This window comes from Danio rerio, chromosome 12, assembly GCF_049306965.1.
Source record: "Danio rerio strain Tuebingen ecotype United States chromosome 12, GRCz12tu, whole genome shotgun sequence".
In the NCBI taxonomy this organism is placed as follows: Eukaryota; Metazoa; Chordata; class Actinopteri; order Cypriniformes; family Danionidae; genus Danio; species Danio rerio.
In genome coordinates this window covers 25,562,501-25,582,320 of record NC_133187.1, presented here as the reverse complement: position 1 = coordinate 25,582,320, position 19,820 = coordinate 25,562,501, and the positions used below count along the sequence as shown (strand labels likewise).

Here is a 19,820-nt window from a genome sequence, read left to right as displayed (position 1 = left end):
AAACTAGTAATGTCTGCAGAGCAGTTAAAAAGGTAGAATGAGAGGAAATGGGGGGAAAAAAAGAGAAACTGATGCAAAATGGGAATACAATTTGCTTGTGAAATGACTCCCGGAAAACTTGGCTCTCGTGTTTTGCATGACTAATCAGGTTATCACACTCTCCATTTGGCATATTGAGGTAAGGCAGGCCGAATGATCTGAGTTTACATTCTTGTTGAGTTTGGTGACTCAGAGCTGAACAATTTTCTCTTCCACTGCAGTACCCCAAACTCAAAAGGTCACACTTGATTAAATCACAGGTACTAAAATACTATATATAATAGCTGTGGTATAGGAACAAACCACACAAACACACAACTGAAATTGAAGAGAGGACGGTGACTAAAATGAGATTAGGAAGTGTTAAGGGTAAACTGAAATGAGAGGGTCTGAATGTTTAATGAGCAAATTCAATCCGACAGCACTCATTAACAGTGTGGATGTGATGGGTGATTGAAATTTGTACAAGTATGGGCACTGTTACTATAGATGATGGGCCCAACTCAAAACCGCACCTTGAGTCCTGTACCTTTCCAAAGAAGCCTACATCTAGACCTTGGCTTCCCAACATTTTATCGAGTCAATCTTCTGACACTCAATATAATTATGTCCTTATTGAAATTACTATACATCTGAGATCTACTACCCATCATCAAATAAAAAAGCACAAAAATAAAAAGAAATAGTATTACAATTCATAAACAAAAACATCAAAACAGGAGTTTAACATTGCATGACTGACTAGCAGGTTCTAGTTCCAGTCAGTGTGCAGGAGTTTAGAAATTTTCTGGTAAATCAAGTGATTACAAAGATCACTTACAAACTACACAAACTAGTTGCTTTATGTATCCATTTCTCCAGAATAAATATGGTTGCCAAAATAAGGATTGTGGAACTTGGCTTGTTTGGCTTGATTAAAACAAACTCTGACATCAGTTCTTTATTAGTTTTCTTTATTTCTTATTTTTTCAGTTCTGACAAAACAAACTAAAGTACTAAAACTACAAGTAGGAACACCCTAAACTACAAGTGAAACTTGCATTCTTGCTAAGTTTCACTGGGTGTCTAATAAACCACTAGAAATCATAATTTCATCTCACATACCAGCAAAGACATTTACAGGACAGGACAAAAGATGGTTTGAGATAAGGCCATGAGGTTAGGCGGGACCACTGTTAAAGTGAAGGGTGTCAATCACACCCAGTAATCCCAAACGTATGGTACCTGGAAGGCCAGTTGATTGGAGAGACGGTGTCTCCGTCTGAATCTGTCTGAAGGGACCATTGGTTGGATGACTGACTACAGGAGATATATTAGTTGAAAAACACCCAGAGAGTGAACCACTCAAACATTTGGAAGTAGAAAAAGAGGATAAAAGGTCTTTAGGAAAAACGGTTTCTGTAAAAAAGTATGGCCTCAGATAACTTACAGTATGAAAACTGAGCTCAGCCTACAGGGAATTGGGTTTTAAAGGCGAAGTCCTCATTTATTCACTTTAAGTAACCAATCAAACTTCATGCTGACATTATGAATGTGCTCTGGGTATTTCCTGAATATCACTCTTTATCATAATCATTTGTAATTTGTTTTGGCTTGATGTTGGGAATTTTAATTCTGCTGGAATCTTTTGTTGCTTAATTTGGCACACACTTTAAATCCAACGCGTCACAGAGCACTGACCCCTGCTATAAAGAATCCATTGCCAAAGAACATTAAAGGTTAAAGCTAATGGATGATATGTTATGCTAAACAGAGCCCACCCATCTTTAGGGAGCTGTAGAAACACTCCAAACACTACGCAAGCCAAATATTGAAGGCTTTCTTTAGGGGGAAATACCTGTGAAAGACAGATTCAGGGGAATACCGGCCAACATTCTTTCCAAGAAAGGAAAGGAAAAATGAAGAAAATGAAGACACTGACACATTAAGAAACATCTATCATGAATAGAAGACTCACCCGTGTCTTTGGAGGATGCTGTGAGCCTGCTGCTCAATAAACAGATCACCAGGAGACGCTCCCTGTTTGGGAGAGAGCATCATGCTCCTTCGGCCTGAATTGGGTGAGCTGGGAACTCCCATCATCCCTGGCTCCCTTCCTGGTACCCTTGCAGATCCAGACACATCCATATACGCAGATGGGTCAGGTGCAACCCCTCCACCTCCATGTAATCGGTCACGCTCCTGTGCCCTCCTCTGGTTCTCCAGATTCATCATTCTTTCACGTTCTGAGATGGAGTCTGTGCGCTCGCGGCTGTACTCTGGACTGGAGTGATAGTCTGAGCTGCTCTTATCCACATGATGGCTGGTGGTGTAAGCATTTTGCTCCACTCCATCTCTCCCTTCTGATTTTGACCTGTAGTGTCTGTCTAAACCATCAAGCTCTCTGGAGGGTCTGGAGAAGCGAGTTGTATAGTCTGTTTCCATCTCCTGATCTAGAGAGATGCCATAGCGCTCTGCTAACTGACGGCGGCGTTCAGCCTTGTAGCGTGCAATCCTTTCTGCTTTAGAGTCCAGCTCTGCCACATGAGAGGAGCCAGTGCTGAAGACAGACTCCGGGTGGACTGCGTGACTTCTGGATGGAACATCTGTGCTTTGTGAACTTGGTTCACTTTTGCCATAGTGCTGAAGAGAAACTTAAAAGAGAGAAAGATGTTTATAATGCCATGTTTAAACACAATGAATGTTTATATATTTTGCCACTTTGTGGATTAATACTGAATGTGTGTCACTGTTTTGATATATGGTTAAGAATAAAGCAATATGCTGGTGTTAAACTGCATTGCTTCAATGCACTACTGCATTGGGCTCACACATACACTCTGCATTTTTACTACTTCAAAACTGTTAATAAGCCGTGGTGGGCATTTTTATGTCTCGTGCTGAACGCAGTCGACCAATCACAATAGACTGGGTCATTGGACCAATCAGCACAGATTTGCCTCACGCTAAGGAGCGGTTTGGTAACAAATGAATCGCTGAACGAATCATATGAGAGTCGTTGGGAAAATTAGGTAAAAATAAATGCATATTATAAGACAGTATTTTTTGACCTTGCATGTATATCAGATTGATGTTGAAGACCCCTAAAAGTAAAATATGACCCTTTTTAACGCATTATAGGGCCTCTTTAATAAAGAAAAAGCCTATTACATAATAATAACAACTTCATAATTCAATAAGATATGATATGGTACAATAAGATACGATACAATAAACATAAATAAAACATTTTTACTTTAAAAACCTTAGATATGATTTTTCAGTCCATATACATGGTAATTATAATTCTTCATGAGGATACATTTTTAAAAACATTCAAAGTGCTCTCAGTACAGAAATCTTGTCTAAAAGTCTTTTTAAATTTCACATTCTAATAAAATATGTTTTATAGTGTGGGAAGCTTGACAGTGGTTGCATGTTGCTGGTGCATTATTCTATAATAATAACAAGTGAGTTAACCTAGAGAGTGACCAAGTTGGCATCTACAGTAGTCAACATTTAAAGAGAATCTGAAAATGTATGTTTTTTTACATTTTCACATTATGATAAATCTATTAAAATGGCTTAGAATGGCTTAACTTGAAGTGCTGTAAAAAATTAAAAAATTAGTTTATGATATGTTGAAATATGGCAACAACGTCCAACAGTGGTTCTAACATAGAAATTTCTAATTTAAAACTTTATTTATAATTAATAATTTTGTTGTTTGATATTATTTAATTGGTGTTGCAGTATTATAAGCTTTAACACAGAACTTATAAATTACACCTTAAATATATTTTTTAACAACTCATTCCAACAGCTTTCATTTACTCCATTCTTCTTTGCTGAATATTATTAAAAATGAACCTAATATTGTATTATCATGTATACAACATACAGTAAATATAAATATTTTCTCCAGTAAATATTATAACAAATAACAAGTCTAATACATATAGGTGCATCAGGATAATGTAGCTACTAGCTAACAATGTTTATATATATTTTACTATACTAAGCCTGTCGTATATGAGCTAACTTATCTGAACTGTCTCTGTCAAATGTCCAGTCTGCATCATTCTCATGGTCACTAAAACACATCCTCACTTTTATCTGCAGGAACAGCCAGTTCTTTTCTTTACTTCTTTCACTTACCATAGAACATGGTGGTGCTCGCTAATACACTGTTCCCTGTATTTATATCTATTCAAAAGTAGTATTGCCATTAAAACTAGATTTTATCTATAATGCAAATGCCATTAACACATGACTAAACAAACACTATATTACTAGCTTTCATGTTGTTATTGTTACAACTTTAAAGATCACAGCTGACCTTGCTAGCTAGCTAACCCATTGCAATATTGCACGTTCCACCATTGTACAGTGTTGCAATTTGGCAACACATAAAATTTTTTGTAAATCGATCAAATGTATAATTTATTTATTTATTTATTTTTTATTTTTTTGTGAATGAGTCATCATAACTTACTGGAGGTGAGGTTTCAGATTTTTTTTATGGATCTGACATAATTTGATCCTTTGTTTTTATTGACGTTTACTGTTACGTTTCACGTATGTTTTGTAGTATTTTTTGTTGTTTTCTGCTTTGCGCTCTTCTCTCTCTCTCTTGTTGTGGTCCTATCCTGTTTCAGGTGTGCTACCATTGGTCGGGTGAGCTGTCATTCACCTTCGTCACTAAATCGGCGCGCCAATAAGGATCGGGTCCACGCAGTATAAAACCGGTGCGCTTGCGCTGTTCTGGAGGAGCGCTTGGCCTGCCAATCTCCTCACTTGTGTCGCCCGGACTGTTTGTTTGTTTGTTTGTTTGTTTCGCTTGATTTGTTTGCGAGTGCTGTTTTCTAGTTTTCTCCCTGTTTATCCTGATTTATCAGTTAAACTTGTGCTGCTCTTGTTAATGTATAGTGAGATTTTGAACGATCTTTATGAGAATTAGATTACCTGAGAACTTGTTTTGCTAATGGCTAACAGTGTGTACTTTACGAGAATTCTAGCATTTCGAGCAGCTTAGTAAAATTTTGTATTGGTTAGTTTTTGGAGTTGTTGTCACATGTGTAATTATGTTTGGGAGTTAAGAAGTTTAGTTAAGCTACGTGCTGAAGATTACGGTTTTGTTTCTACATTTTTCTTTGTTCAGTTAGTTTAGTGGGTTGGGGTTTAGTTAGTTCATTTTGTTATATTTATTTCTTTGTTTTGGCAACACTCCTATTTTTCTTTATTTAATAAAATTGTTTAAAATTACATTTATCTTTCATCTTGTATTCATTGTTTGACATTATCCATTAATAAATACTTACTTTTTGTTTCACTTATCAAGCGTATGCGTCTTCTCCTTATTCACCCAGCATCAATAGACTCACTGATTGTTACGTATCATCCCTTTAATTATTTAACATCATAAACACGTAACATAATTTATTTATTTATTTTTTTTGTGTGTGAATGAGTCATCATAACTTACTGGAGGTGAGGTTTCAGACTTTTTTTATGGATCTGATATAATTTGATCCTTTGTTTTTATTGACGTTTACATTTGCATTCAGCAACTACTCACAATAAACGCCAGTCTGTCAGAACTCGCACCACAGAAAAACACAGCATGTCATGTGACTTAACCAAAGCACATCATTGGCTAGTCTAAGATCTTCTCTTTCCAAAAAAAATTCATGTGTGTCTTTAAAAACAGTGGCAGGGAAATTAACACAAGTATCATGTTGCGATACGGTTACACCGTGCAGTAGAGGGTTAAATCATCCATGCTTGTTAGTTTTTTTTTATTTAATTTTTTTGATCCACTTTGTGATCCACAAATGTTAACTATTATAGTATAAACAGTTTGGTCATGCCTGACATCAAAAACTAAATTTGAAGAGTGTTTCCATGTGTTTGGATTGATCTCTTGTGAATAATCTCATAAACTGTATACTACAATACTTTAAGTAACCTAGCACCAGCTAATTAAACCAAACTTTTAATCATGATGTAATCAATGATGAAATCTATTACAATGTATATAGGATATACATGTATATAATTAAAAAGCATTTCCCACCTGTACAGGGGTCAAAGGTGTCTGCTGCACGGGTATATCTTGGAGTGTCCTCCTCCAGCAGTCGATTAGAAACTAGACCACCACAACCTGGAAGACTTTGGAGAACATCATTATCGATTCCTTCCAGGCGCCGTGCAATTCGCTCCTTCCTATAAACAGAAGCGGTCAAAGAAATACAAGTCAGGATCATTCTTTAGCTAGGGAAAAAATTAATAGCATAAAGAAGCATTCATATTATCACACCCTAGAACCATTTCACACCATCAATGCTGAAAACAGATGTGCTGTTGAATTATTTAGTGGAAATTGAGTTTCTCTTCTTGCAATGAACAGAAAAAAATATTGGAATTATTATTTTTTTTAATTAAAAAAATAAGAAACTTTTTTTTTTAAGTTTATATTTTATACAAATGTAAACATCTATATGTCATTTTTGATCAATTTTAACATGACCAAGCTGAATAAAAGTAATACTTTATTCCAAAAATAAATGTACTGACAAAATGTACACTACACTTGAACATGTACAGTGAGTTCATTATACACCATTTAATTATTTTGCTATTTTTGGGTATGCATGCTTCTTTAAAGATTAAAAAAGCATGCAGCTTGAAACGTGTAGTGAGAGTGAACTTAAAATATTTTCTGGCAATAACAGCATGCAGACAAATTTGTGATTCTGTTATTCTTGCCGAACACCTGCGTTAACTGAACTTTGGCTGTGCAGGCTTTAGGAGAATGATTTAACTTCTCACCTGTTCATGTCCCAACTCTGACTTGTGCTTATACTTTCAAAACGTTTCCTTAATTCTGAGACTAGAGAAAAACAAAGGCAGAGTTAGAATAAGTGGGTAAAAATCACAATCTACAATACACACTTTAAAGATTGGTTGTAATCTAATCCCTACATAATTCAGATGTTCTACTGTTTAATACCAATTCATGGTCCACGATGCATCTCATTATGTATTGCAATAACCTTTAAAAGCATGTTCAATAGCATCATAAAACTTCCAATATTAAGAGTTATTTGGCAAAAAATATAATTTTCCTAAAGTGAGGGCTTTCCAAAAAAAGCATCAACTCAATCCCTACTATTTGCTTTTCAAATAAAATAGATCTCCTTTATGATCCTAACATATTACCACACTATTGCCACATATGAAATTAATCCAATAATAGCAGAAGTCACAGAAGTTCAATGTGTTTTCTGAAACAAAAGCTGCTTCTACACAAGTCTTCTGACATTATCTACAAGCATGGCTGACTGCATTTCCACAAAAGTTAGCCAATCATTGGTTTATGCTCAGAGACAGTTTTTCAGCAAAAACCTTGGAAATACAACACTCAACTGTGTCCGGTCACCAGGACACCAGTGAAGTGATTAAGAGGAGACTCGTCTTGGGCTAATGTGTACACACGGCACACTTGTTTTTAACAATGTTTCCTCACCATGGTCTCTAGGATTCAGAGCAAAGATCTGGGTGGTGCATTGAAAAGAGTCCATTCCCACAGGGAAGAGTTACTCTTTCTGCTACAAGTAGTGAAGTAAGCCTAAAATGTGTCTAACTGACACACAAAAAAAAAACAAAAAAAAACTGCTTAGCTATATACTTCAATACACTAAATAATAAAGCATGTGTTTTCAGGATTTGTCATGTTTTAGATGGAATTCCCAGTTAGAATGGAAGAAAAACAAACAATGGTGTGAATCTGACATTGGACAGAGCTCATTCAAACAAACCCAGATTACGCAACTAAGTGCTTCATGCCAATGAAGTGAATGAAAAACAGAAATAAAAAAATAAAAAAATGTAGACTTAAGCCAAGACTAACCACTTTAATGAGTTTTTTTTCTTCTAGCAAAGAAAACACCTACTGCTATCCACATATTGACAAACAAAACACACACACAAAAAAAAAAAAACGAGAAGGAACAATGTGGACTTGATTACATCCATCAGGAACTAAGTGGATGGTGGTAAGTGAGTGTTATGTACCTGAATGTGGCCAAAACAAAAGCAAATTTGGTTAAACAAAATTAAATAAAAACTATATAAAAAGACTAATAGCATGTGTTGCCTAAAAGTGACACCAGTAGACGAAAAAGGCATTTTAGAAGAATGTGGTAATTAGTTTGTGCTAAAAGACAAAATCCAAGACTCAATGTTTCCATGCATAGATGAAAATTTATTTTATGTGAAAAACAGGAATATCGCATAAAAGATGTGTGAATAAAGCAGCGTTTCCAGCGTTATATCAAAGAGAAAAAAAACGTCACTTCCTGATTAACTGGAACCAAATATCAAAAGTAAAAACGCAATTTGCTGCGGTAGAAAAAATTGCATGAATCTTTTCTTCATTTAATAAATTACTTGCACCTTAGAAGACAAAATTTTGACATGCAATGAATGCATGGTGAGGTTTGAAAGCATGAGACATGGAGCACAGACTCTCATGACAGTTCTGGAGGTGAAATGGTAAATGTTTTTTTTAATGCACATACTGGAATTTATTTGGTAAAAATGTTTTCATCGTATTTTATGGAGATCTTTTCTTATCGAAAAAAAAAGTTTATCCTACTCAGTTATGTGCTTACATTTTTATGCGCATTTGCAAAACGTATGCGCATCAAGGCATTTTCATCAACCGATTTTTTATGCGCATAACCAAAATGCACATAAAAATAGGTGGATAGAAACATACTCATTCACACCTTGAGAAAACCACATGCACTGAGAATGGAAAAAGGTCTTTAGAGTTATTTTAATTAGTCAAATATAAAAAACTAAATCTATAAAAAATATGAAAATACAAATCTAATCAGAGCCCAAACATGTGCATCACAGCACAATAGTATTTATTTCCACTCACGGCCACATAACAGTAACCAACTTGCTTGTCCATTTTGGTTCTTTCATATTTTTGTCAGTCTTTCATATTTTAGAAGCTCAAACATGTAAATATAAGCATGTTTAGCAAAGCACAAAGCATTGTTTTCAGTGTATTCTGTGGTAAAAAATGATGAGTTCAGATGCAAAAACCTCTAAAGGCCATCTGAAATTTTCTCTTATAATGAACATTTTTTTTAGCCTCCTATGGCCATGTCAGATTTTTTCACTTTAGGGCAATGAAAAGAACTTATTTGTCACTATAAAGGTAAAATTAATGAGTCTACACACAGGAATAAGAAAATATTCGGAAATTTCAGAAGGAAATATCAAATGGCATTTAGAGGTTTTTGCATCTAAACTCTTCATATATTTTTTTATGCACATTTTCAAAACTTATGCACATCATGGCATTTCCATAATTTTTTGCGCATATCCAAAATGCACTTAAAAATAGGTAGATGGATACATACTCATTCACACCAAAAGAAAAAAAATACATGCACTGAGAATGGAAATAGGTCTTCAGTTTTATATTAATTAGTAAAATATAAAAAAACGAAATATATAAAAAGTATAAAAAGACAAATCTAATCAAAGGCTAAACATGAGCATTCGCTCATCAGCACAATTTATAAAAACTAAAAGACTGAATATGAGGTCTGCATTTTATTTTTGTGCTTACCAGAAACAGGCTGATCCTGTGGGAGCCCCATAAAATCCTTTTCACTAATTTTCTAGACTAGCGTACAGTACAGTCCCTTACACAAACGCATCTAGGCACTCTTTTCACACAACGCTCGCATTTTCAGGGCCAGTAAACTAAACAACTTGCCCAACAACAGGTGGCCCCCAGCAGACCAAATATAGGTCAGTGGTGTCCCATCCCCCCAACATAATGACCCCATGTGTCCAGGATCCATCAAGGCAAAGCAATAACCTTGTCTTGAAGCAACTTGTAAACAATTTATCATCAAGCATCATGACTAGGATCAAATACTATTTATTTTCAACTCACATCCACAAAACAGTGATCAAACCTACTTGATTTTTCTTTATGGCCATTCAGGTTAAACACATTTATCTGAAAATAGTCTCTTTATAGCAAATATTAAATGTATATTTGTGACATAAAACAACTCCTGGAGCTGTTTTGACAGTCTATTACATTTTAGAAGCTCATGCATGAACATAAGCATGCTAAGCCCAGCACATAGAATTGTTTTTCAGTAAAATCTGTTGTAAAATATATAGTAGTGATGCTCCGATCTGGATTTTTGCAGCTGACACAGAGTACTGGTTCCTTGTCATGTTGATCGGCCATTGCTTTGAGTACCAATTCTAATGCTTCAAGCTTTATTTTTGTATTACGCACATTTTCCCTCTAAATATGAACGTTAAGAGAAGATCTTGCCTTACCTAACGGAATAAATGAAGGATGCTGCATATAATACCTTAAACAAGTGTCTTATAACCATTTAAGTGTGAACATGTCATGACAAAAAAGGCAACTTTAAAGAAAATAATTAATTCAATATTATTACGTTGGCTCTGTCCCATATATTCATGTAACAAAAAAAAAAAAAAAAACAACAACAAAAATTATATATATATATATATATATATATATATATATATATATATATATAAATATATAAATAAAAAAATAAAAAAAATATAAATAAATAAATAAATAAATATATATATATATATATATATATATATATATATATATATATATATATATATAAATAAACAAATATATATAAATAAACAAATTTTATATATATATATATATATATTTGTTTTATTTAATAATTCCAGCCAGCTTTTAGTAAACTTGTACTCACAACATGTTGTCTTGCTTACTCACTTTCGCTGCCATGATTTCTAGGTATTTTAACAAATCTTTTTTTGTTTGTTTGGATTTTATCTTGATTGAGCGAGTAAAACATAATCTTTTTTTTTTCAAATGGGTAAAGTTCAAATACACTATAAAGAGCACTTAAAAACAGAGAATGTGTCATATTTTGAAAAAATTGTGCTGTTTTGTTTTTCTTGTTTGATTTATTTATAGGTAATATTCATATCCAATGTACTGCATCAGCAAGAACTGCATGCAAATATATATATATAACAATACCATTTTAGTTTTCAAATCCTCCTTGTGGTTGAACTAACAACTTTTATATTAAGAGTCTCCATCAGAAAACTACAAAAGTCAACTGCAGTTTGTGAAAGAACTCTCAAGCTACTTGCTTAGTAAGTGTCTAACTTGTATATGATTGTTGAAGAATTCTATACTTACCCTTGGGTGTATTCCCCAGCAGACTAACATCTACTTCTTTGTTGGCTCCCTCACCTTTCTCCTCAAACGAGAACTCTTTCTGAAAACTGCAGAGGGAGAAACCAACTTTGAATTTCAATTTATTTTGCATATAAATGTTTATACCAGAAACAAGAAGCCTCTGAACTGACTGCTTTTGTTGAAGCAGCATCTGAAAAGCAATCTGAATGTTGGCAGATCTCACAGGATTTCTTCCATAAATGTGAAATTCAATATATTCACTTAAAATGTTATTTTCCACAAAAGAAAAAGTTAATTTTTTAATCAAATATTCGTAACAAGGTCAAATAATATTTTTCCTGATGACAAATAAGTTCACCACAGAGAATTATTTGAAAAATAAATCTATTTATAGAAACACAACACTTTAAATGAACATCTCAACATATACTGCATTTTTAAATGCATAACTACATTATTGGTATGAGTCTGTACACAAGATATTTAAAGAATCATGACACAAACGATCATATTTGAACTGATGTTTTGACAGTACTTGACTTTATAATACTGTTCATTTTTTAATGCTACTGGAACTAACTAGGCTTGGTAGTTATTGTTGCACTTTTGTTAGAATTTTATTTATTATATTGTTGTTTTTGGGTGCAAGCTACAAGAATAAACGAATAAAATAAATTTACTTGCATTGTAACTGTGTATAAGTTTTCAAAAGAGCAATTGCAGATTAAGAATCCATTTGTTAACTAGATTAAAACATCTGGTCCTATTTAAAAAAAAAAAAAAAAAAAAAAAAAAAAAAAAAAAAATATATATATATATATATATATATATATATATATATATATATATATATATATATATATATATATATATATATATATATATATATATATATATATATATATAAAAACACAGAGTTAAGGAATGAAAAAAAAAATCAATCTGTAAGCATGTTTTAATTATTAAAAGAGAAAAATAAATATGCATGATGGCTGTGACCAAAAAAAAAAAAACTTTACAGTATACAACATTGTACTAGAAATTCTGTGAATTCTAAAACTTCAGAAGCCAAAACAAATAATAACAGTCAAAAAGGATGAGATTTAGGTCTATAAAATATATTTTATTTATTATTTTTGCATTTATGAGTAAAAAAAAAAAAAAAAAAAAAAAATATATATATATATATATATATATATATATATATATATATATATATATATATATATATATATATATAAAAACACAGAGTTAAGGAATGAAAAAAAAATCAATCTGTAAGCATGTTTTAATTATTAAAAGAGAAAAATAAATATGCATGATGGCTGTGACCAAAAAAAAAAAACTTTACAGTATACAACATTGTACTAGAAATTCTGTGAATTCTAAAACTTCAGAAGCCAAAACAAATAATAACAGTCAAAAAGGATGAGATTTAGGTCTATAAAATATATTTTATTTATTATTTTTGCATTTATGAGTAAAAAAAAAAAAAAAAAAAAAAAAAAAAAAAAATATATATATATATATATATATATATATATATATATATATATATATATATATATATATATATATAAATCATGAATTTGACATTTCTTCATTACAGATGTGGCAGATGTGAAATTATACAGTAACTTATGTGACTTTCGTAATTCAAATATTATTGTTTAAAGGGCACCTACTGTATGATGCAATAGGAAGCTATTTGGACAGAACTGTGTATGTATAGTATGTCGACTGTCATGTTGGAGTGATATAAACACAAGTATCTTTTTTTAAATTTCCTAATGTTAAAATAGTGACATTTTAACAGTTTAAAGAGTGCACTTGCAAAGTAAGTGGAAATGAAACATCCATTCCAACTCTCGATGGTCAGCTCCACCTCAAGAATGAGTTTTACAAGTTTAAAACAGTGTGTGTATGTGACAGTAAAGTGACAGTAAAATCGCTATTTAATTTATCACCACAGGTACATAGTGTCAGTACAATTGTAAAAGACAATGCTTCAATCCCAGTTTGTGGATGTTAAATCAGGTTTATTTTGTACACTTACATAACAGATATCCATACAGCAGTGCATATGACATGTATTCTGTCACACTGGCTATGCAAAAACAGTGCAAAGTTAAACGTGTGTGTGCTTGTGTGTTTGTCTTACTCTAAACTTTGTAACGGCATTAGTGTGACTGACCGTTGCAAAAAGGCTTAAATAAAAACCCCCAACAAACACAAATAACCATGGTGAAAAATCTTACTGTAGTATTTGTCATAAATGGAAGATCTACTTGCTTCGTGTCTGTCACTGTGCTGTTTATCTGACATGAGATGCAGCCGTAGAAGGCTACACGCATCAGAGCAATAGATCTCTATGGCTCTGACTCACATGTAAGAACGGTGGGTGGGGGGGAACAAGCTCATTTGCATTAAAAGCACAGACAACAAAAACAGCTACAGTGTCCTTAGACCTCAAAAAGTCCCATATTCAGAAAGGTAAATAAAAACAAAAAAAAACTGATGGGTATTTTTAGCTGAAACTTTACACACACATGCTGGATTTATCAGGGGGTAAAATACAGTAGGTGCCCTTTAAATTTCTGTTGTTGCAGATCTTTTCCAGTGAGCTTATAAAATCAATCAAACCAAAAGTTACATAAAAACTTTGCTAAATTATGACATAAAAATGAGGATCTTACCTAAGAGCTCTCCGTTGCTTGGTATTGCCAACTTTAGGGGCTGTTTCTCTGGTGAAGCCTGTGCAGACAAAAGAAAGAATAATATTCAGACCACATATACTCCTCCTGGTGACAGAAGTGATCAGCAAAAGACGTTTCAAAGGTCCCATGTGAAGGCCAGGAATGAAAACAATAGTATCCATTTCATGGATGTCAACATGGTGCCGTGTCCACAGTTGAAACGACTTGTTTCTGTATGCACACATCAGTATATCTGTATGCACACAGAGTCTAACGTCCAGGCTCATGTGCTGAATGCTGCATTCAGTGGTTTTGTTAGTCAAAGTGTCCAGTATGTAATGCATGAAGTCATCTGAATGTTATCTGAAGCATTACATTATGCACAAAAACACTTCTTAGACCACTTCTCTTAAAAGCCACCATTATTTTCAAGAGTAAGCATAAAAAAATAAAATAAATCTACACAGAATTTATATAAAATACACTTTTTTTTTTTTTACCAAACTTTGAGGCTTATGTATTTTTACTGACACATTATGTAAAGTAATCTAGGGCAAACATCTCAAGAAATAATACATTAAATAAATAAATAAATAAATAAATAAATAAATAAATAAATAAATAAATAAATAAATAAATAAATAAAAATGATAATTATTTAAATAAAAATAACTTAAATGCAATTTCATGTTATTTATTTACACTATTTAAATACATGATACATTTTTATTAATTTGTAATAAAGTCCCTTTAAAACAAAAAAATAAGTATTAATACACTGTGATAGATTGGTTTATGAGATAATTTTATTCAAGATCAAGAATTTAAAAACACTAAGAAATTCTGTACAACACAAAATATTACTATACGCATATATAATATATTTATCATGATGTAATTACTGTACATCATGATATGATGTTAAGCCAAATGAAAAAATATATAGTATTGAAGCAAAATCAGTGTAAAACATAGTGGGGTTTAACTGTGTATTCTTACTGTTTTTTAAAGTTAATAAAGTATTCTAGGTTACAGTCACTTATTTCTAGACATAATGAATATTTGTATAAATATTATTGTATAAGGATGCAGCGCTTATAGATTTTAGTTGTATGATTATTGTATGAGGAATAATCACAGTTTCATGGTTATTACAATTATAATGCATTCATTCATTTCAAGTAAGGAAGTAAGGAAGGAAGTAAAGAAGGAAGGAAGGAAGGAAGGAAAGAACGAAAGAACGAAAGAAATAAGAAAGAAAGAATACCCTTTGATTTGGCCCGCCATCCTATCTAAGAATAATAGTTAGAGGAAATGCCTTTAAAAGAAATTGTCATTTCAAATTTAACATAACCTTTTGTTTGTTTAATTGTTGAGCAAGTAAAAAAGCAAAATGAAATAAAATGTTTAATTAAGTTGAATTAAATGCACAAGACATTTGCGAGCAAATCAAGGCAAAGGCAGATACAGCTTGACTAGTGTATTCAGCATTGATCTCCATCAAGTTATAAATGGAATTGTTAATGTTTTGACTGTAAGAAGTGAATTATAAAATGCACTAAATTGTATAGTTATTAATACAAATAAAGTCATTTCTTCCACTTATTTAATACAGTCAGAAATTAGGAAACTATCATGTAACTTTAATGTGATAAAGTTGGTTTATTTAACTTTGGCCAACCACTCTTAATCAAGTTTGGTTTTTAGCCCTTCTTAAGAAAATGTTTGGGCACCCCTGTATTAATCTAATGTAAATCTGAGCTACACATTAGCATTAATACAAGTGTTAGAATAGCATTACTAAAAGTATTTCCCTTTTAAAGAGAACAAATGTAGTCAAAGACTGCTTCTCCTTGGAGTAGACATGTGTATATTCCATACGAAGAATTAAGCTGATTGGTCCAGTTCTTGTCAGGTGACTTGTAGTGAGCTTGTGCCATTCTTTCAACTAGATGGGCCTGGAAAACATTTACGTCACTCCCAATATGCACACAAGAAAAGAAATAACCAACTTGCGTGCTCCAAAAACAACATGCGAACAGCCCTTAGTTAATAGCCTGAGCCATAGTTAATCTAGCGTGTGTGGGTATTAGGTAGTAGAATTTTAAACTAGTGCACAGTTGGTGTAACTTCGTTTAGTTGCAGCAGTTTTATTACAGAAACACGTTGTTGAGAAGCTTTTTAATTACCCATGACGAATTAAAGCGAGGTTAACAGTGAATTGGTTAATTGTTGCATTCATATATTGTGCTTGAAATAAAACAAAAAAATAAAACAAATAACATGCTGAGAACACCCACTCCTGTATTAAAAAAAGGATGAATAAATAAATTCACTCTCATGGGGTCAATTTAACATAAATGCTGTTTCCCTATTTGCTTGAATAATGCAATAAAATGACTAATACTGGTGTTGTTGTTCAGGTGTGGCATTAATTCTATGAGGAACACATGGAGAGCTGACATCTGAGCCTCAGAAGATCGGAAGAGCCGAACATGTGTTTCCACTTTACCCACAGATCAATAGCCTGACCACACATTCACCCACACAGACCAAACGCCCTGTTTCACATCCCAAAAACCAATATTCACACAGGTTAAATATCTTTCTTTCCAAACACTAGCTGAGAAGAGAAAGTGAATGAAAGAGTCAACCAATAGACTGTTTTGGTACGCAGTGAGTTTTCACAGCTGGGGCGAGTATCTGCTAAAAACATTCCTCACTACCTAAAAATCTCCTCTCACTTCAGAGTCATAGGGCAGGGGACAAGGCAACATCAACTCCAGTGGGATGGAAAGAAAGTACAGGATTGTTTTGGAAGGAACGTGAGAAGTAGGGCCCAATGAAATCTTTTTTTCCCCTCAAATACCATTTGATCTTTTCTCAAATTCAGTTTATTCAGTCGCAATATTTTAGGACTCTCTGCATCTTAAGAGCATTTTTACTTGAAATTGGTAACTTTGGGTCATCCTCATCCCAGGATAAACAGAATCCTGGAATATCTACGGTATAATCATGTTTCACACTACTTATTATGGCATATCTGGGGTTTACAAATGATCTTGCAACAGATGTTTTACACTGTACATTTCTAAACCTGGGTTAGCTTTGTAATTTGCATATTTGCAACATCACAGTGTCTGATTGGAAGAACAGCAAAAAATCATCCCGACAATCATTTCTGAAGATTTTACTTAATGTAATCTCTCACTGGCTGCTGTTTACACCATGCAGATATTGTGACGTGATGTGTGTAACGTCGTAGCTCAATTACTGATTGGCTGTCTCTGCAGCAACAAGCAAACACTGCTCCTTTTCACACTGAACAAACTTAGGATGAACACCACAAATCCTGCTCTGGAACAGGGTTTTATAACTCCGGGTAAAACATGGTGCTAACACCACTTTCAAAACTACAGGTTTGAAATGGGTCTTTGTCTAGGGTTATTACAAAGTATAAGTCACTCATATAGTTTTAAACGGGGAAAGTGTAACGGTCAATACTGCGAATGACGCCCTGCCTTCTAGTACAGGAGCCAATCATTGATTGCTATAGACGGACGATTCTCTGGGGGAGAAGTCTTAACCATACGTGTGCTTTTATAACAGTTTTTGTGGTCAACAAACACACTGGAATCTCAGGGCCTACTCACACTATGCTATCCGAACCATGCCCAGGCCCATTTCCTGGATCGTTTAAGAAGTGTGAGTGCACTGAATCAGGCTCAGGCGCGGTTCACTTGGGCTTTGGCGCGGTACGCTTGTGTGTGTAAATGCAAAGTGCGCCAGAGTCCAAAACTGAAAGCGTGAGGTGACGTTTAAGGGACTGTTTGATATGGATTTATTAATCATTCTTACTGTTTAATGAACGCAAACTGTCGTAGTTTATTAAAGATGCAAAACCCTGACTAGGCACGAAAGCTGCACCTTCAGAAAACCTCCTAATTTCTGCAGCATGAGGACTTTATGATTGTTTATGAGCGTCAAAGTGTTTGATCTGTTCGCCTAAATATTTGACTGCATGTCACTGCATGTCAAACGACATAACAAAAGAAATTTCCACTGTGCCAAGCGAGAGCGATTCTGACCTGTGCATCATCTATGACGTAAGTGTGCCTTGGCCTGAATGTAATGTGAGTGCGGGCTGTCAAGGGAGACGGGAGGGGGGACGAGCGTGCTTTGGCCCGGTTTAAGGCAACAGTTCATAGTGTGAGTACACCCTCCGAAAATAATTGCTTCACAGACATAAAAAAAACATAACCACATCAAGCCTAAAATCTGTACTTTTAAATGAACCCATCACACTTTTCTTGTTTTGTAATCTGTATGAAACGAACCCAAGGTACAATCCATCCTGTCAAACAGACATCACATATCAGAAGCAATTACTCACATACTTGTGAACAGTCACTTTCGTTTCTGGAGGAGATTCACCATCAAAACCAAGTTGTGAATTACTTCAGAAGAGCAGCTTGATCAGACGATCATTAAGCTGCGGTCACACTGCATTTTTCTCCCCTTAGACTTCCATTTTTACACACATGAATGCGCCAGACCAGAAACACAAGCTTGTGCGACAAGTTTTGCATTGGAAAGTTCAAGCTTGGTGAACTCTTTTAATAATAAAATTTTGGCCTTTTCAGCGCCTCCTTTGCGCTTTTCATTATCAATTTTTCATCTCTCGCATATCTCTTAAATGACTTTGCTGATCAGCAAGGTTCTGCTGTTGGAGGAGTTGAATGATAGGTACTGTACTACATCATTAACCTGCAGGCTGCATTTTGCTCACAGGGCTGCGAGAAAATAAATAAAAGGAGCGGAGCTGCAGCAAAATAATAAATAAAAAGGAGTGAGGCTATGGTCAAATAAATAAATAAATAAATGAAAAAAGTTCGACTGCTGAGAGTGCACGCAGCTAGGGACACCAGCCCTCGCGGCCAAAAATAAAAAAATAAAAACGTACCGGCCCACCATGTATTCTTCCGGTCCTCCTGATTAGCCAATACGGGCCTGCCACCGAGTGAAATGACTTGCCTTAAAGGGACTTTGGTTATAGGTGGCATTTAGAACAATAATAATCTTATAAGTTAAGTGCAGTGTGAAAAGTACATTAGGGCATCTTAATTGAAACCAAACATATTCAGCTTGACAAAATATAAAAAAAAACTGAACAAAAATGTAAACTGCAGGAGCCCTACAAAATGTTTTATAGTCACATCACAACAGAAGTCATGAAAAAGACAGAAGACATTATCATATCACATGAGGACATATTCATTTACCATATGTTACTAATGCTTTATTACGGCATCTGCAATAATTCACCTACAAAGCTGTTGTCATTCAGGCAAACAATGATTGATGAAGTCAGCTTTAAAAACAAACAAACGGCTGACACATTTTTCAATGGCCTTGCAGTAAATTAACACTAGACTGCAAATAAAAACACTTTAATGACAATAGTTCCCAGAAGCAGGAACAAAACACACAAAACCATCACGGAAACTGACAGTTTGCAATGCAGATAAACTAGAATGATTGCTAAAATGATCATTAGGTGCATTCACTGCATGGTCTTGTTGAGAGCACCCACCATTAACAGACGTGTGTGGAAATCCTCAACACCTTGGCTCTGTGCCCTCTTAAGTACAGATGCTAATCAGACACAGTCAAGTGTGGCATTCAAAGCTCTTCAGATGGCACGCATGTTATTCCACAGCCCTGTGACACACCAATATACCTCTGAGATCTACAGCATGCATCATATTAAGGGTGATCGTACAGCTCTGAAACTTTAGGTTAATTTTATGTTGATTAAAATGTAGAACTGT

The 19,820-nt window shown here is 34.0% G+C and overlaps 1 protein-coding gene across 51 annotated transcripts in view; it reads right to left on the bottom strand.

The window, feature by feature from the left end:
* Positions 1–19,820, bottom strand: part of svila (supervillin a) — a 123,987-nt gene that overhangs the window by 62,157 nt on the left and 42,010 nt on the right. For 50 of the 51 annotated variants that reach the window (XR_012387466.1, XR_012387467.1, XR_012387469.1 and 47 more), the window contains 5 exon segments: positions 13,990–14,047; positions 11,294–11,379; positions 6,850–6,910; positions 6,095–6,243; positions 1,997–2,672 (listed from right to left, as the gene is read on the bottom strand). Coding sequence is in view for 41 of the 51 variants with exons in the window: in XM_073917311.1 (XP_073773412.1) it covers positions 1,997–2,672; positions 6,095–6,243; positions 6,850–6,910; positions 11,294–11,379; positions 13,990–14,047 (1,030 nt within the window). In the remaining 10 variants the exon portion in view is untranslated. 51 annotated transcript variants of the gene reach the window in all.